The following is a 22213-nucleotide window of genomic DNA, read 5'->3' as shown; positions in this document are numbered from 1 at the left end:
TCATTGAGAAGTAAAAATAGTTATGGAAATGCTCATCCAAACAAGTGTATTTTGATATTAGATTGGAGAATATAAAATAAATTTTGAATGTATAGTGTTGAAATTTGTAAATATAAAATGTTAAGAATATTTGTATATAGAATAGTCTCATATCGATTATATCATGTAATTAATTGCAATCTCTTTATAGATAATAAAGTCTCCGTAGTGTTTTCAAAACACACGGTTTATTCAAATGTCTCTTATTATCTTGTATTTCAACATCGTATCAAGAGCCTACTGAGAGACAACCCTTCACTGTCCTTTATCTGATTAACCCACTGTCTTCCGGTGATAAATTTTTGACAAACCGTGTCATAACTCCAGTTTTACTTTCATACACTATTGTGACTCATTCCACCATCAGATTTTAAAATTCTCCAGTCACCACCGTATTACCACTATCGTTCGTAGTCGTCACTATTGTTCTCGACGACCTTCCAGCAAACTAACCCTACCAACAGAAGCGCCTCCTCCGATCCAGACATTCCCCATTTTTACCGGCAGAAACCTCTGCACGCGCCACCTCCGTCTCGGGCCTCGCGTGCCAGCACATGATCCGCATGTGACAGCATATTCGGCGGTCGATCCCGATAATTTTTTTACCGCCCCACTCTCCATAGTGCAACTGTTTCTGATCTGGTCTCATATTTTATTTTCCACTTGCGGAAAATTATGATCTAGTTCGAACAAAACATTTTTTACCCGGTTCACGTGATATTTTCTCTCTTCAGATACTTATGGCTACTCCTCATAACTTTACGCCAAACTACGATGGTTTTCTAGAGTGGTATCAGAATTATCAGAACTTAGATTCTACTACTTTGGTAGTACACACTGGTAATTCATCTGCTTGTCTCTCTCAATCATCTACTCTTGGACCTTGGTTCCTTGATTCTGGTGCTCCTGACCATGTTACCGGTAGTAAAATCCTTTTATATTCCCTCTCTACATATGATTTCTTACCTACTATAACTTCTGCCAATGATTCTCAAACCCGACCTAAAGGGATTGATATTGTTCAAATTCTACCTTCTCTCTCTGTTACTTGTGTCCTTTATGTACCTAATTCTCCATTTAATTTACTTTCAGTCAGTCGTTTAACTCGTTCTCTTGATTGTAGTATCACTTTCACTTATAATAATGTTTCAAGGCCTTTTTACCTCTCAGTGTCATCGCAGACATGCTCGACCAAAGATTCTCCACTCATTATCCATGCTCGGTTAGGTCATTCCAGTCTTTCCAAACTACATAAGTTGGTGCCAACTTTATCGAAGGTATCTAAATTACATTGTGAGTCGTGTCAGTTAGGGAAAAACACTCGTAGTCAGTTTCACAATCGAGTTAATAAACGGGCTTCATCTCCTTTTGCTTTAGTTCACACCGATGTTTGGGGTCCCTCGCGTACTGTCTCTACTCTTGAGTCTAAGTATTTTGCCACCTTTATTGATGATTTTTTACATTGCACGTGGTTATTTTTAATGAAGAATATATATGAATTATTTTCTATTTTTGAACAATTATATCAAGAAATAAGAACTCAATTCGGTGTATATATCCGTACCTTAAGAAGTGACAATGCTTGTGAATATTTATCCCAATAATTTTAAAATTTTATGTCACACAATGGTATTCTCCATCAAACATCTTACCCTCACACATCTTAACAAAACGGGATAGCCGAATGCGAAAATTGACATCTCGTAGAAACCACTCGGACCATACTTCTTCATGGTAATTTTCCACTTCGGTTTTGGGGGATAATGTGCTAACGACATGTTACCTTATAAATCACACACTCTCATCTGTCCTTAACAATAAAATCCCTCATTCAATCATTTTCCCCAATTTCCCACTTCACATAATTCCTCCTCAAGTCTTCGGGTCCACGTGTTTTGTACTCAATCTCTCTCCTAGTCTTAACAAATTATCAGCTCGGTCACTAAATTGTGTCTTTCTTGGTTATCATCGATCCCAAAAAGTGTATCGTTGTCATTCACATACTATACAACGATACCTCATATCGACCGATGTTACCTTTTTCGAGTCTGTTCCATATTTCGAGTCCAGTCAAGTAACTCCGGAACTCATTCAAGAAAGTACTCTCGTAGCTTTTTCAGCAGTTATTAAAGTCCCGCCTACCATTAACCCCCATCAGTCTATGGCTCCTGACCCCCCCCCCCCCCCCCCCCCCCCCCCCCCCCCCCCCCACCACCACCACCATCACCACCATTCCTCGACCACTTCAAACATATCAGCATCGTTACCCAACGCATGTCCTCCCTGTCCCTGAGGCCATTACAGACTCTCCTTTTACGCCTCCGCCATCACTAGATCTGATCCTGCAACCTGAGTCTGATCTTCCGATTTCCCTTCGAAAAGGTATACGTCAAACACAAAATCCTTCTTAACATTATATTAATTTATGTTATCATCACCTTTCCCCTTTGCAGTAGACTTGTTTGTCCTCTTTATCTTTTCTTTCTATTCCTAAAACTCTAGGTGAAGCATTATCTCACCCTGAGTGGAGGCAATCAGTGATTGATAAAATGTGTGCTCTTCAAAGCAGTGGTACCTAGGAACTGGTTCCTCTACCCTTTGGGAAATCTTTAGTAGGTTGTCGTTGGCTTTATACAGTGAATGTTGGTTCAGATGGTAAGATTGATCGATTTAAAGCTCGTTTGGTAGCCAAAGGATATACTCAAATTTTTGGATTGGATTATAGTGATACCTTCTCCCCTGTAGCCAAGATGACATCTGTTAGACTTCTTTTATCCATTGCATTTATTCGACATTGGTCTAATCATCAACTTGACATCAAAAATTCTTTTTGACATGGTGATCTTGAAGAGGAAGAATATATGGAGCAATCACCTGGGTTTGTTGCTCATGGGGAGTCATCGAATATGGTGTGTAGGTTACACAGGTATCTTTATGATCTTAAGCAATCATCGAGAGTTTGGTTCGGCAAATTCAGCATTGTAGTACAACAGTTTGGTATGGTCTGTAGTGAAGCTGGTCATTTTGTTTTTTATTGTCACTCAGTCCAATGGTGTATTTACCTTATTGTTTATGTAGATGATATTGTCATAACTAGTAGTGATCAATAGAGTATACTCCAGTTAAAATAACATCTCTCGAATTAATTTTAGACAAAAGATCTTGGTAAACTCCGTTATTTCTTGGGTATTGAGGTAGCTCAATCTAAAGATGGTTTGGTGATTTATCAGCGAAAATATTCTATGGATATTTTGGAAGAAACGAGTTTGTTGAATGCTAAACCAATTGATACTCCTATGGATGCAAGTGTCAAACTATTATCCAATCAAGGAGAGCCTCTATCTGACTCAGTAAGGTATATGAAATTGGTTGAAAAGGTGTAGATGTTTGATTGGCTGCATTTTATGTTAAAACATCTAACTGTACTCTGATGTCTTGACTGATGTCATGACATACTTGAGTAGTATGCTGCAGGTTTAGCTAATATAGGATTTACTGAATGTCAAACTAGATGTAGTGACATTCATCCCTGACAGCAGATACTGAGGTATAGAACAGTTGGTTGTCTATTTAACTCAGTATTTAATTCAGTCTGTTTATCAAGGGAACAACAGACCTGGCATAAGGCCTACTGTCTGAATGTCAAACTGGATGTTATGACATTCATCATTGACAGCATAGACTGAATAATAGGCAAGTTGGTTTTCTGCTACAGTTCAGTATGTATCTCAGTCTGTTTATCAAGGGAATAACAGACCTGGAATAAGGCCATTGTGTAAATGTCAAACTGGATGTTATGACATTTATATCTGTCAGCTGATACTGAAATATAGACTGGTTGGTCTTTTACAGTACATCATTTAGTACAGTCTGTTTTCAGGAAAATAACAGACTTAGCATATGGTCTATGTTCTGGACGTCAAACTGAATGTTGTGACATTCATTCCTGACAGCATATGCTAAATTGTAGGATGGTTAGTTTTTCTGTTTCAGTATTTTTCTCAGGCTATTTTTCAAGAATCTAACAGCTGAGCTAAAATCCAGGAAACTAACAATTGAGCTACAATTAATGGACCTAACAAATAGCCTATTTGTTAGCACCCTAATATGTGGAAATTAGGTTAACTTGCTTAACCTTAATTTTAGGAAATACAAGTACAAAGCCCAAGTGATGCAGTATAAAAGGATGACAATCCTACTTTCAGCAATTCAGGGATTTCAAAATGTGAAGCTTTAAATACATCATTGTATTTCATAGCTGTATTTTTTGGTGTTTTGTATTAGGTTGTATTTGTGAGCCAAGCAATTATCACCTAGATGATTGCATTGGACTAGGGTGTTCATTGAGTTGTAATTGTTGTGTCACTCTAAGCTTTTAAGCGTGAGTGTTGTGTATCTTGATTAAAGTTGTTAAGCACAATCAAGAGTTGTTTGAAGTGTGACTTCACCATTATCTTTAAACTTAATTAAAGGTTGTAATCACTGTGGTGATTGAGGGGGAGTGAGTAGGAACTCTGGTCTTAGTTTAGATTGAAATTGCATTGGGTAGGTATTAAGTGATAGGATTAAACAGTTGGTTTAAGGCCTGAATTAATACTGCTAATAGTGGATTTCCTCCCTGGCTTGGTATCCCCCAGACGTAGGTGTGTTTGTCACCGAACTGGGTAAACAATTATGTGTGTTATTTACTGCATTTTACATTTACCTGCTATATACATTCCTGTCTGCGCAGAATTGGATGTCACAACATCCAGTGTGACATCGAAAGTCTGTTAACCGAAGTAAGTGTTATGGTTGATCTCTGCTGTGTCTTTGTACCAGATGGACAGAACTGGGTGTTCTTCCATTCTATGGTGATATAGTAGCAGATGTCGTGACATATGTGAATGTGTGTATATCAGTACGGAGTTTTAATTTGTATAACTGTCTTGTTGTATTAGGAACAATGTTGGATCAGATGTCATTACTTGGAGTAGAACATCTGAACTCTGACCACACCAGAATTTCAATTGGTATCAGAGCAGGCATCCTGTTCTGTTTCTGGATGAGATCCATGGGTGATACTTTCTGGTATCTTGCATGGAGTTATGTTAGTACTGATGTTGGAACCTGTGGAAGGTTCTGTGATTTCCCTGAATAGTCCCTTGAAGTAGGTGGATGGACTATTCATGACAGGAACTATGTGTACCTGTCTCTGGAGGTTGGCAATTGGCCTTTGTGTGTGACAGATGTGCCAGTATTGAATCATATTCAAACTTGGTATGTTCTTGAAGGCTGATCTGGTGAAGTGTGTGTTCATAGGTTGAGTTGTATTATGATTTCCGCTGCATAATACCTGGCAAAACTCAAACTCTGATGTAGTTTCCCCTCATGTGGATGAAAGGCTACTGTATTCAAGATTTCATCATAACCTACCGAAGATGTCAAAGATACTTGAGTCTCCTCAAGTCCACTCATCATGACGTTCTCACTTCAGGATGGTAAGAATCACCTGATCACTGATTCTTGTACTCTCTTGGGGAGTGTATATGAAGACCTTGAAGACTTTCAAGGAGGGTTTGTCCCAAGGAGGTGGAATTAATGTTCTATGTGATGTTAGAACATGTTGTTCAACAAGTATGCAGCTACTGGTTGAAGAGCAGATGTTTTTAGGTGTCAAACAAATGGATACTTTTGTTTGGAACCTACTCCTGACCTGGAAGAGGAGACATCTGTGTGTGCTAAGTTGACAAGGGTAGGGTCAACTATGTGTGTGCTCAAGAAGGTCACTTTTAGAAGTCTGATCTCTAGAAGTGGAGCTGGTTGAGATGTGACATTGTGTAATTTCCTGCTGTTTGTCTTATTCCTGTAGATTGATCAGGGTTGGATAGTGTTCCCTGAAGTACTATGTTGTGTTGGAAGACAAGTCCCCTGGATGTTAGAAGTCAATAATGGGGTAACCTGATTGCTATTTCATTTAAGAGGACTGGGACCATGAATCTTGTTATTCAAACACCACGCTCAGAAGAGGCAGGTCTTTCAAGGAGTGAGAATATGAAGATTCAGAGGTTGGTTGAGGTAGTATGCTCTGGCAATGCATATCTACTATTGACTGGGGTTCTTTTTTTGGTCAGCTGGAGTCTGATTGGTGTGATTGGAGTATGTATAGGTATAACTCATAGAATTAGTTGCCACTGGTAGGGATGGTGTATGTCATGTTGATACATTTGTGTACAATGCATGGATATTGGTGTGGAGTTTCCATGATTGTTAATTTGAGGGGGAGTTTTGGTTAACCTCCTCACGTTTGGTCAGCCTAGGGTCTGGTTGGTTGTTGACCTGTGTCACATGGGTTCTGGTTGTTGTGTGACACATTTGCAAGGAAGGATTCATCTCTTTCATTCCTAAGGGTGAATCTAATCTGGAGAGATTCTCAAAACTGTTGAGGTACTCGCAAGCAGAAGATGTTGACACAAGAAGAGTATTTTCAAAGTATTCTTATGGTGGAAGTATCTGAAAGGATAAGTGGGAAAGGATTTAAGATCAATGTCCACTTGTGCCAAGTACAAGTATTTAATTGATTATCCTTGGAGCTCAAGATAACTGATGTTCTTAAAGATGTTGGAACATCTCTTCTTCAAGACCCTGTGCAGAATCATAGGAAGGATAGTACATTGGTTTATGATCTATCTCTTTGGTGGCAGCAAAAGCATATGATCTCTGAAAAGGTTTCCTGGCAAGAAACATGTTCAGCCTTGGTGTGTACAAGAAGAAGAAGACATCATAGTCTTGATAGTGGTTACTTGGATCAGTTTATTTCTGATCTAGGTAAGGAAGTGCATTGGCTAATGCACACTGTGGAGTTAAGAACAAGTGGCAGCATTCTTGACATCATGGAAACAACCTTGCTTTAGGAAGTGGAATCCTTGGTATAGCTGCAGGGTTAGTTTCTAACTGGTCCTTCTGAAGACTCATGCATCAGAGTGTCTGATGTCTTTGGAGAAGAAGCAGGGATTCATCAAGGTGTGAGCTTGGATGACTTAACTGCAAACCTGCAGGATGGAGGTTGTTTACTCAAACTTGGTTCCACAATCAAGTCTATGAGAGCGTTGAACTCTTGTTCTGTGTAGGGAGGAAGTTCTTTCAAGTGGCAGAAGAAGGAGTTGAATTCAACAGCTAGATGTTAAAACACAATGTTGTGACATTTGGTTCAACATCAGAATCTTAGTTGGTGAAGTGGCACATCAACTTAAGATAGAAGGGTCTATAGAGTTGTAGATTGGGTACTTCAAAAAGATCGTTCTCATTGCAGTTCTTTGGAGTTGCTGGATGGAGAAGATGTTACATGTTCATGTCTTAGAGAATCTAAGTTTTGTTTAACATGTAGCTTGAAGTTCAAGTCTCACTTGGAAGGTCAGAATATCTTTGGGAGAAGTCTGATAAACGTGGAGAGGTCTATAAGTGGCATTTGACTTTTTCATATGAGGATTCATGAAGGAGGTAATCAACCAGTGACATTTGGTCCATCTCAGAAGTGAATTCGAAGAATCAAGATAATCAACATATGGCAGCTGATTATTCTTGAGGAAAGTCTGAGACAAATTACTTTTGAGCAGAAAAGTAGTAAGTTGAAGACAAAAGGAGGTGTTTTCTATTCATCTCTTGAAGCTTGTGGTAGGAGTTCTGAGCTATCTATGGAAGATTATCTCTTGTAATGGGATGAGAATGTATATGTCCCAATTTATGGCTGGGTTCTTTTGGATCAAGCTGGTGACTCAGTGATATCTGAAGATTATTAGATGGTGTTCTTTGTTATGTTGTGAAGGATGTCCTAACTAATGTTAGAACATTTTGTGAAGTGGTTTTCTGTTATGGTTAGAAGAGAGATTGACACAGAGTGTGGATGTGTTCAACCAAGAGGGTTGAACAGAGGGTGTGCTCTTGAAAACATGAAGATGCGTCTTATGTTTTCCATTCATCAAGTGGTCTGGGTTCTCTTTGAATCAGAAAGTATGTGAAGGTTCAACTTTGGGGTGTTGGATATGTTCATGTGTGATCTCCAAGTTTCAAGAGGAGAGTTGGTTGTTCATGACAGGGGGAGTTCTGTCTTTGTGTTGCAAGTAATCATCAAGCTTGTGGTCTATGTGTTCTCAGATAACTAGGTATGGCACCTTGTTAGTTATTGGGATGATGTGGTGTGTGTCAAGGCTGAGTGAGCAGAAGAATGTTTGACCGGATGTCATGACATTGCCGTGGACAATATTGTTATTTCCTTATGAAACTTACAGTCATAAGGAAATATGGATGTTGTGTGTCTTACTAGTTGCATCCTTAACTAGTAATTCTGTTGTTGTTGCACAAATTTAGGGGGAGGAGAAGTACCCTTGTGCATGTGTGTATTACTAGTAACTATAAAGCTAGTAATTGTGTTGCTTCTGCTGCTGTTTAAGCTACTGTTATGTTGTTTAACTGCTGATAGTTTACCTTGTGAACAAAAAGGAAAGATATATGTTTTAGTCAAAATTTGCCAAAGGGGGAGCAATTTTGGTAAAACAAAGAGTGTTCACAAGATGTTATGTGTGATGTCTTAACATAAGATATCCTATGTACCTGCTGGAGTTCAAGAAAGTGTTCATGCAGGAGTGGTTCAAGATGTCAGACTCAAAGTCATGGCATCTGATATGGGTGTACCTGCTGTAAAGCAAGACTGTGTGACTACTTGATCAAAGTTGTGAAGCAAGATCAAGTGGGTGGTGTCTTGATCAAAGCTATAAGGCAAGATCAAGAGGGGGTATTCTTGATTGAAACTGTGAAGTAAAATCAAGATTGTGTTTCTGACAAGTATGTGTAATTCTGTTTTATTTTGGTCTGTAATTTAAGTGTTGCTTTGGCAACATTTTTGACAAAAAAGGGGGAGTAACACCTGTGGTACCCCAGGACAACAGATTGACAACAGATTATTTGCTATGTGCTTAAACAGATATTGAAGATCCTCTAATCCAGAGGTTGTGCTGCAGCTTGATGTTCAACTCCTATGTGTGCTGCTGTTAGAAGTGTGTGCTGCTGTTTGAAGTTTTTATTTAACTTTTGTATGTGTGCTGCTGTTAGAAGTTTTTATTTAACTTCTATGTGTGTTGAGTGTGTTGCTTCTCTGAGTGTATTAGCTAGGTTAATTTCCCTGCTAGATGTGTGTTTTCCGCTGCTGTGAACTCTGTTGTGATGCCAAGTTGTTTTAGCCAAAAATTTGCCAAAGGGGGAGTTTGTAGATGTTTGATTGGCTGCATTTTGTGTTAAAACATCTAACTGTACTCTGATGTCTTGACTGATGTCATGACATACTTGAGTAGTATGCTGCAGGTTTAGCTAATACAGGATTTACTGAATGTCAAACTAGATGTAATGACATTCATCCCTGACAGCAGATACTGAGGTATAGAACAGTTGGTTGTCTGTTATAACTCAGTATTTAATTCAGTCTGTTTATCAAGGGAAAAACAGACCTGGCATAAGGCCTACTGTCTGAATGTCAAACTGGATGTTATGACATTCATCATTGACAGCATAGACTGAATAATAGGCAGATTGGTTTTCTGCTACAGTTCAGTATGTATCTCAGTCTGTTTATCAAGGGAATAACAGACCTGGCATAAGGCCATTGTGTAAATGTCAAACTGGATGTTATGACATTTATATCTGTCAGCTGATACTGAAATATATACTGGTTGGTCTTTTACAGTACAACATTTAGTACAGTCTGTTTTCAGGAAAATAACAGACTTAGCATATGGTCTATGTTCTGGACGTCAAACTGAATGTTGTGACATTCATTCTTGACAGCATATGCTAAATTGTAGGATGGTTAGTTTTTCTGTTTCAGTATTTTTCTCAGGCTATTTTTCAGGAATCTAACCGCTGAGCTAAAATCCAGGAAACTAACAATTGAGCTACAATTAATGGACCTAACAAATAGCCTATTTGTTAGCACCCTAATATGTGGAAATTAGGTTAACTTGCTTAACCTTAATTTTAGGAAATACAAGTACAAAGCCCAAGTGTTGCAGTATAAAAGGATGACAATCCTACTTTCAGCAATTCAGGGATTTCGAAATGTGAAGCTTTAAATACATCATTGTATTTCATAGCTGTATTTTTTGGTGTTTTGTATTAGGTTGTATTTGTGAGCCAAGCAATTATCACCTAGATGATTGCATTGGACTAGGGTGTTCATTGAGTTGTAATTGTTGTGTCACTCTAAGCTTTTAAGCGTGAGTGCTGTGTATCTTGATTAAAGCTGTTAAGCACAATCAAGAGTTGTTTGAAGTGTGACTTCACCATTATCTTTAAACTTAATTAAAGGTTGTAATCACCGTGGTGATTGAGGGGGAGTGAGTAGGAACTCTGGTCTTAGTTTAGATTGAAATTGCATTGGGTAGGTATTAAGTGATAGGATTAAACAGTTGGTTTAAGGCCTGAATTAATACTGCTAATAGTGGATTTCCTCCCTGGCTTGGTAGCCCCCAGACGTAGGTGTGTTTGTCACCGAACTGGGTAAACAATTCTGTGTGTTATTTACTGCATTTTACATTTACCTGCTGTATACATTCTTGTCTGCGCAGAATTGGATGTCACAACATCCAGTGTGACATCGAAAGTCTGTTAACCGAAGTAAGTGTTATGGTTGATCTCTGTTGTGTCTTTGTACCAGATGGACAGAACTGGGTGTTCTTCCATTCTATGGTGATATAGTAGCAGATGTTGTGACATATGTGAATGTGTGTATATCAGTACGGGGTTTTAATTTGTATAAATGTCTTGTTGTATTAGGAACAATGTTGGATCAGATGTCATTACTTGGAGTAGAACATCTGAACTCTGACCACACCAGAATTTCAGTTGAATTATCTCACAGTCACTCGTCCAAACATTTCTTTTGTAGTTAGTGTGGTAAGCTAGTTCTTAAATTTCCCTTGTCAAGAACACATGGGTGTTGTTATCCAGATTCTGAGATACATCAAATGTGCTCCAGGAAAAGGTCTAGTGTATGAAGATAAATGACATACTCAAATAGTTGGATACTCTGATGCTGATTAGGCAGGGTCACCTATTGATAGACGATCCACCTTAGGGTATTGTGTACTTGTTGGAGGAAACCTTATATTCTGGAAAAGTAAGAAACAAAACGTAGTTGCAAGATCAAATGTCGAGGTAGAGTATAAGGTCATGGCAATGACAACATATGAACTTATTTGGTTAAAATAGTTGCTCAAGGAACTTCAAATGGAAGAAGTAAGACCAATGACACTTATTTGTGATAATCAAGTTGCATTGCACATTACTTCAAATCCAGTCTTCCATGAGAGGACCAAACATATTGAGAGATTGTCACTTTATCAGAGATAAGATCGAGTCAGGTGATACTATCACAAGCTTTGATAACTCTAATGATCAATTGACATACGTGTTTACAAAATCTCTATGAAACCCTAGAACTAATTATATATGTATGAAGCTTGGTGCATTTGACTTATATGCTCAAGCTTGAGGGAGAATTTTAATATTTGCAAATATATAGTGTTAAGAATATTTGTATATAGAATAGTCTCACATTGACTATATCATGTAATTAGTTGTAATTCATCTATATATAATAAAGTCTCTGTAGTACTTTTCAAAATACGCGGTTTATTCAAATGTCTCTTAGTCTCTTGTATTTCAACAATCATGTTAAAAAATGTGGTTGGGCCTAACTCGGCCATACAAAATTGACTTGTAGGATGAGGATTGCCCTCACTTATAAAGACATACTCAAACCATATATTATCCGATGTGAAATTCTTAACACACTTTGTCACGCTCATAATTGGATATTTGGAGTGTGGAAATAAATGGTGGGTGTCCCGATAGCGGAAACCTAATAGTAGGTAGCTCACCTGATCTTAATTGAGGCTCTGATGCCATATTAAGAAATATGGTTGGACCTAACTTAACCCTACAAAATTGACTTGTAGGGTGAAAATTATCTCCACTTATATAGACATTTTCAAGCCATATATTGCTCAACGTAAAATTCTTAACATATAAAATTGATTTAGTATTGAAATGAGATCACTTACATTCTTAGATATTAGTTTGAAGACACGCACCACTAAAAAAATTTAAATTTATATTCATAACCAAAAGATCTCATTTCAATATCAAAATAGAATCATCTCATTTCAATATCAAAATAGAATCATCTCATTTCAATACCTATGGAATCAGAGTAACTATATCTAAGTACTAGTATTTCCAATGGAATTAGAGTAACAATATCTAATTAGATAGTAGTACTTTTCATATTTGAGACTTCAAAAATAAATTTTTAAATTTTTTTTAATCACTTTAGATTTTACTGTGAAAATCCAAAATCCAAAAATATTCTTCAGATTTAAGAGAGATATCTCTAAACATATCTCATGCAACACAATTCATTCATTTTTAAACTAAATCTTATTTTAATTACTTAAATTATTTTAAAAATACATTTCCAAAATATTTTCAAAAATACATTTCTAAAACTCAAATAATTACTTAAAAATGACTCCACAATTTGCTTAATTTACGGAAAACAAATGCATATTAACAACTAAAAAATAAAATAAGCAAAAGCAGTTAAAAATATAAAATTCTATGAGGCTTCGTAATAAAGATTTGATAAATTAATATCTCCTTCATATTTATTCCCCTTGTTTTGTGCCAATTACATATTTTAAAATTACTTGTTTTTAAGTTCCTATTCCGAAATTTGCTACAGTATTCTGCATATATAGATTTTCTGAATATGACTCCAGATCTATTTTCTGCGAATGGTTTTATAGGATATACCGATTTTCTGAATATGACTCCAGATCTATTTTCTGTGAATGGTTTTATGGGATATACCAATCCCTCATTATCTGGGCAGAGAAACAAAGCTGTTGAAACGAGAACAGGTGCAGGTAGGAGGTAAAAGCCAATCTATATCCATTCATAAACCACTTATATAGATTAAGATTTATAACTAAATTTACTTCTTGTTCAAAACCAGTTACATAACAGGTTATAACTCTGATTACAATTACATATCCAAATATTAGCCAAGACAATTTTAAATTGGTTATCCTCTCAAACCGGGTTTACAATCGGCTATTTCTAAATCTGGATTCAAAAACTTGTTTCTCGGTTTAAAAATCAGATTGCAAGACCAAATTTTACACACGCAACTCCGAAATCATCAACACCACTTCCTCCATTAAAAATCTCTAATAGCATAACCAGTACAAAAATAATTCCTTCGACACAAATTTCAGCATTCCATATAACCACCAGTTCACCTAATGAAATCACATTGCCTAATGAATTCACATTGAGTCTTGAAAACAAAGATCGTTTCCTAATTGAGAACGTGTAGTAACCCTCATGTTCATTCTCAAGGAAACTGAATCGAATTGAAACTGTGGCGGGTTGCATATCTCGAATACCGCCGAATCTTTTACCATTCCAAGGTCTAGTTCAATATATTCACCTACCTTAATTCCAAAGAGAGATTTCTGGGACATACAATGGTATTCCATCCTTCCATGAATTTATGTATGACTCATGACTTATGAATGACTTCGATAGCAGACAGAAGCATAACAGCCATACAACTAGATAACAACCAGATTGGAAAATAAATGATGGGCGGATATCCAAGCAATTGGAAATGGATCGGTTGGTAACCATTTACTTAATCTTTTTAAAACAAATCTGAATCTGGTTATGGGTTCAGGCCTCGTAACCAGATCTTTTACACAACCCTACTTCCAAGACACACTTGCAACACATTTCCAGGTTTCAAATACAGTGTTACACTTTCGGTTCCACTTTCCGTTGAGCCATTAAAAGCCACCCTTTGCTACCCCTCATGCTCTTCACGTACTTCCAACATTTCTTGATAGGGTGAAACAATTTTGGTCGAGACAATACTTGTTATGTTTAGCATCGTTCCTTCAGGAGAACAATAAAAGGAAGTTAAGAATATCAAGTAATATAGATTCCATTCTGCCTGGACAACGTTTTAGAATGTCATATTCTGACAACTGTAATGAGATCTTCAAGAATTTAATATAAACAGATTTTTGTAATGAAATACAGTTGACAAAGTGTGTAAATAAACAAGTCATTAACAAATCTAACATACAAGAATTAGAAAAAATAAAACAGTCAACATTGTTGCTCCATAAAAAAATAGGCCAACTAACAGGTGTAGCGTAAGTCGGTAGGAAAAACATATTGCCAAAAGAAAACTTATTAAAGGTCACATTAGTAAAGGCAGCATGTCCAAAACTATACCTGCGTATTCTTCATAATTGAGAAGAGTTTGTTCTGTTGCCTGAACCTTTTTGAGTTGAAACCATTTTCATCTCTGTTTTACATTTGACACTTATAGTGAGCATTGTAATACCTGCCACGTAAACATTAAATTGTGTCAACCCAAATAAATATTATACCAAATGATTCATTGGATATCTTAAATTCACTTCATCATTGAAAACAAGGATTTGGGATTGATGAACAAGACAGATAAATAAGAGGACAAAAGTATTACTAGATGACAAATAACAGATATGTAGCCATGTTCTTATTTACAGACCCGGGCACAAAGAATAAGCCAAACTATTATTACAGCCATAATACTTCTTATGTGTACCAAACCCACGCCAGTACACTGACTTTACGGTGAATGTATATTGTCGTTTAGCCGAATCATAGTTTTACTCCCTCCCAGCAACAATTCTGTTTCCTATAACTCTTCATGACGATTCATTTTGTTAAACATGGTGAAATATACAATGGACATGAAAGACCTTTTTCTACAAAAAAACTTCAGGAAAAATATTTTTGCTTTTGTTCAAGTAAAAGTAAAGATAATTAGCAAAAAAATTGAATAAAATCTTTTAAAAAAATGAAAATGAAGACAACAAGTCAATATTATCTTTGCCATTCCATAAATACTTTTCACGTCCTGATGTTTGCTTCTTGCACACCCTTATATTTGATATTTTTCAACTGATATCAGGTAGAGCAAGGTATCATCACTATATGCATGTGAATGATTCTACTATGCCAAGTACATTCAGGATAATACTTTAATCTTAAAAAACAAACTTGCACAAAATAATTGGAACTTGGAAGCTGAGCATATCTAAGAGCACAAAACCCTATCACAGGCTTAAATACCACCAAAACACATTAGTGGCATAGCATATATGAGAACACAAAATCCATACTTATGCAAGAAAATCCAGAAAGCATAGAGAGAATCATTCAACCATAATCATTCATACAATCACAATAATATAGTTAAGCAAGAAAACCAACAAATTAGAGTGGGTGTGAAAAGACCGGTAGGAAATGACCTTCGGACTTTCAGGAGAGTGAACTTTGATGAGAAAAAGCTTCAGGTGTATGAAAAAGCTTCAGTCAGGAACCGAGCTTCAAGGGAAGGAAGCTTCAAGGAACCAACCAAAAGCAACAAAATCATTCTAATTTCTAGTGCATACCAATCATAAAATGCATGAACAAAAGAAATGAGCAACACAAAAATACCTTAATCTTTGACGGAGAATGAAGAGAATATCACGTGAATGAATGAAATCAAGAGACAGAGCCCCATCAAAGAGCTTAGAGCATGAATGAATTTGAGTTGAGGACGAACTCAAATAAACAAAATCAGGAGCATTTGAGAATGTGTGGATGGAATCACGAGCAATGAGTTGGATTAATAAGGAATTACATCGAGAAATCAAAGAGAATTGGTTTCAAATTAGGGGTTAGGGTTCATCTGTGATTTATGAATCTGAGTTTCGAGTGAGAGTCTACGAGAGAAGAGGTAAAATCAGGTATCAAACTGGGAATAGAACTGAATTTTTAGCACAAAACTGAATAGGCCAGTTTTCTTCTTAAATGGTTTAGTATTTGTAACGCGTTCCAGATTGGTTTTTAAATATGGTTCAAGAGAACTGGGTTTTTTGAACATGCCTATCTAAATCTTCCTAGAAGCAATCAACTTGAAAAAATGGCTACTACCATACTCAACGCCATAAAAGCAATATAGAGGCCCACGAGACAGAATCCCCAAAACCTAGGCACTCGGAATCGAGACCAAGTGATTACCAAAAGAGACCCCATGAGGCTTAATAGCAAGAACACAAATGCAATCACTATACCCACATGGAAATTAAGTTCATAGGCTTTAGGGTATATATTTGTCGTTTGTATGACCAAAGCAGTTCCAAGACCAACAAGCATGTTAAACATCGGTCCAGCAAAGCATCCTGCCATTGCCATTGCTGGATGACCAGCTTTAGCAACTGCAACATCGGCAACAAGATCCCCGACCGAATTTCCCCATGCTAGCACTGTAAGACCAAGGAATGCTGGTGACAGTTTGAGAAGTGTGCCTAAAGCTTCGAGGCAATTCACCAGCTCTCCAGCAGTGGTAGATATCCAAAACACACTCATAACAAATGCCACAACCACCACAGGCAAATGTTCTGTTTTGGGGGGTTCTTTTTCCAACACAAAATGAAGAAACGCAAGAGAGAAGCTTGTCATGAGCACTACGGACCAGAGAGGAAAAAGAGTATTAGGGAGGAGGAAGACTATGGGATGATTCAGTGGCATGAATGAGTTGCATGCATACAAGAGGGCTAGTGGACAAAGAGCAATATTGGCTGATGCATAAAATCTGCTCCATTGTGATGGTGCTGGTTGAGGGATTGTCAATCTTAAAAGAGTCAAGACAGGAAGCTCCCATGCTTTAGAAATCTGTAAGCATAGTATGGGCTACGTCAGGAGAAACTCAAGTAAAATAAGTCAATAATGATATAAAAGAACAGATAATCTTTTCATGTAATGTATAGCATTGCCTGTATTATTTTTTTACACAGGAAACGTTGACTACTTTTTAAAAAGTTTTAAGAAATATTTTTGAATGAACTAAACAAGGAGTCATCTACAATGTGCGGAAATAAACAATTATCATCAAATCAGAGGAATGATCATAGTAGCATCAATACATCCGTGGTCAGCCGAATTGGTTTAACATGTCTTACACGTATCAAATAGAAAACTTGGGGGGAAAGTTACCGGTTGTACTTGATTCAATGTCTACCAACAAAAGGATCAACTGGCCAACCTCCCCCTCATTTTGTGGGTATTAAAAGAAAAAGGATTAACATGTTAATGGATTTAAAAAACCACACATAAGCTTTGACTGTGTATTGTTTCTTTCCAATATCAAACTCATTACATGTTTTCCTGTCCAAAACTTGAGAAACATATAACATCACAAAAACTCATCATACGGAAAGAAAAAAAAAGTCACTACTACATCTAATAACTATTAAATGTTTCAGCTCCAAATATAACTGAGCTCCCAGTTTATTGCATCAAAGGTGAAAAGAAAAATGCAAACAGAAAAAAAAACAATTTCTCCAAAACCAGCCTTTCGAGTTGAATTTTAATCATTTTTAGGAGGTGTGTATCAAATGAATAGCTCAAGTGCTTTGTTACAAGGTTAAATCTGGATAACCAGTTCAGACCAGCATCAATCTCTTGTTATTCTTTTTTTTTTAAATACAAAATGTTTTTATATTATTGAAGGAAGCCTTTTACTTTTGTTCTTGTACATCCTACAAGTAACCAATTTTAGCAAGTGCAAGCAAGTTAACTAATAAGTACTATGTGTTTGGGCAGAATATTTAACAAACCTTATTTTGAATTAAATTGGTTTTCTAAAACAGAGCTTAAAGTCAAGTGGTTTATGTTTAGATACCTTTAAACTAACACAAAAGCTGATCTAAAACATAGCACAAACTTTTCAAAATAACTTTCAATTGATTGGAACCAGGGTTTGAAGGTTAAGTATTCAAACAACTGTATTTTAGCTAAAATTCCTATCTCCATTCTGATGGTTTTCAGAACAAACCCAAACACACACAGACACACTTGTATCATATGTTTGAAAGAGAGAAAATCAATTTCAACATTCACCACAGTAAATCCAAACAAATTAACAAAGACAAGAAGAAAACTGAACCATACAACACAAAAGTGATCAATTAAGTAATACTATGGCATACTAGGAATGAACTAAATCATGATTATGTATTCAAACCATAAACTATTATTATAGTGAAAATAGCATAATCAAATACCAATAACTATGAGATGAATTATATATGAAAAGCCAAATCACCACAAGGTAAATTGAAAGTTTGAAACATACCAATCGAAAAGATCCACTCAATCCAGAAGCGTGCTTCTCTTTTTCTCCAGATCCCAGCGATTTCTCATCGTAATACGATTCAACCTGTCCCTCAAGATCCGCAGAACTCTTTTCCCTCCGATTCACGATTCCTAAATCCATGTAAAACACAAAACCAACAAAGAAGAGATAGAACGCAACGAATCCAACGGCTTGCCAAAGAAAAATCTCCGCACTAAGATAAACGTAAAACAGAAACATAGCAGCGGTTAAGTAAAACAAAACATCTCTAACAAACGGCGCCGGATCGACGGGAAACGGAGCCGCGTAGATCGCGACAAAACCTACAACGAGAGCAGAAACAAAAGCTCCGGCGGATAGTATCGCGCCGAAGCCGGTACGATACTGACCGGCGCGAAGAGCGGCGAGAGACGAGAAAACGTCGGGAGAGCCGTTACCGAGAGCGAGTAACGTGACGGCGGCCATGCTAGGGGAGAGATTGAGATGAGAGGCGAGTTTGGTGGTTAGGATTGAGAAATGGTGTTGTGCGGTTTTGATGAGGATGTAGAAATGGAGGATGAGGAGGATGGAGAGAGATGCGATGGAGAGGAATGGAGTTTGGGGGAAAATGCAGTGGTAGTTGATGATTCCGTTGGAGTTAGGGTTGGTGGAGGAGCACGATGATGTGAGGAGTGATCTACGTGTGATGGAGAGGGGTGGAGAGGGAGGGGAGTTTGTTGTGAAGAAAAAGAAAATGAGAATGAGAATGAGGAGGAGGGAGAGTGAGGAGGTTTTTTTTGAAGGCATTGTGATGATCATGATGTGTTTGATCTATTGTCTCGCTGAGTTTTGTGTTGTGTACACACAGTAACTAACTACTAGTAGTAGTGGTAAGTCGCAGAGAGAATCTTGGAAGAGGACTGTGATGTGGCTCGTTTTCTTACGCGTTTTTTTCATCATTAACAAATCGCCGCAATTGTGTTTAGCTTGTCGGTGAGTTTTTATTTTTTTGGGAATCAACTTAGACTTGATGAAGCTTCTGTGCATTGTGCACATGTATTAGCTTTATGATATGCGTGTAAATTATTCACTTTTCAAGTTCTAAGGGATGAAAAAAAGAAAGTGAAAAGAAAGAAAGTAAATAAAAGTATAATGAAAATTTAATTTTTAAGTGAGAGAAATATGAAAGGAAAGAAAGATATAAATAGAGAAAAAGAAGTACAGTAAACGCTATCAACCAATCAGAGAGATGTATATTCTGGTCAATCACATATTTAATTTTAAAATATATAATAATATAAAATATTATAATTCTATTGGATGATTGTATAAAAATAGTTTATATTATTATTACACTATCTTTAATCTCATATAAATATTATTTATATTATAATATAAAAAATATTAATTGTTAATACTTATATTTATTTATTTTTGTTGCCGATGACACTTATATTTTTTTTAAAACAATAGTAATAGAAAAAATTGAAATGTATTGAATTGAAGAAAATAAGAACTATGTATAGTAAAAAAATAACTTTATATGGTATTTAAGTATTTTATCTAGTTATTTCCATTTAATTTTCTTCCCATTACGTTTTCGAGCTTGGGATGGGATCCACCTATTTAAAATTTCCCTTTTTCTTATATTGATTTTAAATGATAGTAACACAAATTTTAAAAAAAAAATCCCTTCCTTCAACTTCTTATCTCTTCACTTTAACTGAAAACTAACATTCTATAATAATATTTCCTCCGTCCCACAATGAGTGATCTAGTTGATCATTTCACACAAATTAAAAAATAATAATAATTGAAAGAGAGAATGATATTTTTACAAAAATACTCTTATCATGTATCATGAATGATAAAAGTAATATTAATTTGATGGTAAAATTGGAAAAGATGAATTGAAAATTGAAATTAGTCATTCATTTTGGGACACTCTTTTATTTTAAATGGATCATTGTGGAACGGAGGGAGTATGAACTAGGGAGTATGAACTTGATGAATAATCTTATTTTAAAAAGACTCTTTAAGCATGACTACAAAATGTCTATGTTGGGGGAGTTTTTCACTATGAAGCACTAAATATTGTGGAACTTCTTCATTTAGAGCAACACCTTTATTAGAGACACATCACATATTCACCCAAAATCTTAAGGTGATATGTGAGTGGATTTAGGCATGACAACATAACTCGTACCCGCGAATACCCACTCGAACTCGCCCGGAAGTTGACGGGGAAAACCCGCTTTGACTGGGTTTGGATTTTCTCCGATTATAAAATATGGGTACGAGTCGGGTAATGGGGACACTAGTACCCACCCCGAACCTGCACCGTTTATTTTATTATGTACATTATTATTTATTTATGATGATTTATAATATTAAATAAGTGACCAATGTTTTAATATTTTGATTTGTATAAATTATTTAAAATATTCGAAATGTATGTATGAAATTTTTTTAGATTTTATTATTTTATTATTTGTAATGTAATTTGATTTTTAAAAAGTTAAATATTTCTATTAAAAAATTGATTTCACTAAATGAATGATGGCGAGGCAGGGATGCCTGAACCCAACCCGAACCCGTTTGGGACGGGTTTGGGTTTAAATTTTTCATCCCCATTTGGGTTTGAGGCGGGGAACGATAATTGTTTGGGGATTCGGGTTTGGTTTGGGGAGGTAAAAATCGTCATCGACCCGCCACGTTGTCATGCCTAAGTGGGTTCTCTCACTTATAAATACTTAAGTCTCCACATTTTCAACCAATGTTTGACTATTATCCATACTACTCACCCTTGATATATTCTCAACATTCCCCCTCACCACACTGGCGCCATTTGATTTTCGATACAAGTAAGTCGGTACATTTCTCGAACCAGGCTCTGATACCATTTATTGGGGGAGTTTTTCACTATGGAGCATTGAACATTGTGGGACTTCTTCATTTGGAGCAACACATTTGTGAGAGACACACCACATATTCATCCAAAACCTTAAGGTAATAGATGAGTGAGTTCTCTCATTTATAAATGTTCAAGTCTCCACATTTCCAACTAACGTGGGACTATTATCCATACTACTCACATTTGATACATTCTCAACAATCTACACCACTATATTATAATTTACACAAAGTTTCACTTTCAAAATCATACTACCTCCTAGCTATTTTTTAAGCCTTCCAACATGTCGCATAACTCTACAACATATGTGTAACAACCACCAATTATTTAGAGAAGGCACATATTCATTCACTCAATTTCCTCACAATAACCTTTCATAATTTGTACTCACTCACATTGACTTATAATGTCCGAGTTAATTTTATTCCTCCCTTTCAAAAGAGACTTCCACACATTATGCATATGGTGACTATTCTTTAAAGTACATAACAAGTCATAATTAGAGACATGTTTGTATTGACCTGTTTTTGTGTTGACCTTTACCATGGATGCCTTGATATCTCAATTATCATAAAAATTGTCAAAATTCCTCCACTGGAAAAGAAGATAACAAGTTGTAGTTCACATAAAAGTTTAGTCACTGGTTGTTATTGTTGTGAAATTGAAATGTTTAATCACACTAAGAAGTTTGATGAGTGGGGACAAAGCATAATGACAACCAAAATAAATATTTTTTTTTTAAAATAACTCTTTGAGCAATAAGACAACAACTTAACTTGGTAGAAGAAGATAAAAAACAAGAAATATGATAACTTATTTACCTAATTTGATTTAACGATCAACTCTAGAGGAGTGAAAAGTTCTCAGATTCATTATGCTTATAAAAGTTGTTACAAAATATTATAAATGAGTTACAAGAAAATAGTCACCCAAGTTCTCAAGAAAAAACCATATTTTCTACCCCCAAGTATTTCTCAATCTCTCAAACTCTCTTTCTATATGAATTACAC

The 22213-nt window shown here is 36.2% G+C and overlaps 1 protein-coding gene across 2 annotated transcripts; it reads right to left on the bottom strand.

Annotated features, from left to right (window-relative positions):
• Positions 1–13263: 13263 nt before the first annotated feature.
• Positions 13264–19314, bottom strand: LOC127132341 (cation/calcium exchanger 5). Of its 2 annotated transcripts, XM_051061282.1 has the most exons (5): positions 18311–19314; positions 15628–16848; positions 15438–15529; positions 14371–14482; positions 13264–14025 (listed from the first exon to the last, which is right to left on the bottom strand). In XM_051061282.1, exons 1-2 carry the CDS (start codon positions 19106–19108, stop codon positions 16084–16086), a joined length of 1563 nt encoding a protein of 520 aa, XP_050917239.1. In that variant the 5' UTR covers positions 19109–19314; the 3' UTR covers positions 13264–14025; positions 14371–14482; positions 15438–15529; positions 15628–16083. The 2 variants fall into 2 exon arrangements, with proteins under 2 accessions (XP_050917239.1, XP_050917238.1); XM_051061281.1 differs by lacking the exon at positions 15438–15529.
• Positions 19315–22213: the final 2899 nt, after the last annotated feature.

Source organism: Lathyrus oleraceus, chromosome 3 (assembly GCF_024323335.1).
Source record: "Lathyrus oleraceus cultivar Zhongwan6 chromosome 3, CAAS_Psat_ZW6_1.0, whole genome shotgun sequence".
Lineage (NCBI taxonomy): Eukaryota > Viridiplantae > Streptophyta > Magnoliopsida > Fabales > Fabaceae > Lathyrus > Lathyrus oleraceus.
The sequence above is the reverse complement of the archived record's forward strand: the minus strand, read 5'-3'. Positions and strand labels throughout refer to the sequence as shown.

Coding starts and splice junctions, on each gene's coding strand:
- LOC127132341 (XM_051061282.1), bottom strand. CDS start 19,108: ATGATCATCACAATGCCTTCAAAAAAAACCTCCTCACTCTCCCTCCTC. Junction 16,849..18,310: donor TGAGTGGATCTTTTCGATTG/GTATGTTTCAAA, acceptor CTATGCTTACAG/ATTTCTAAAGCATGGGAGCT.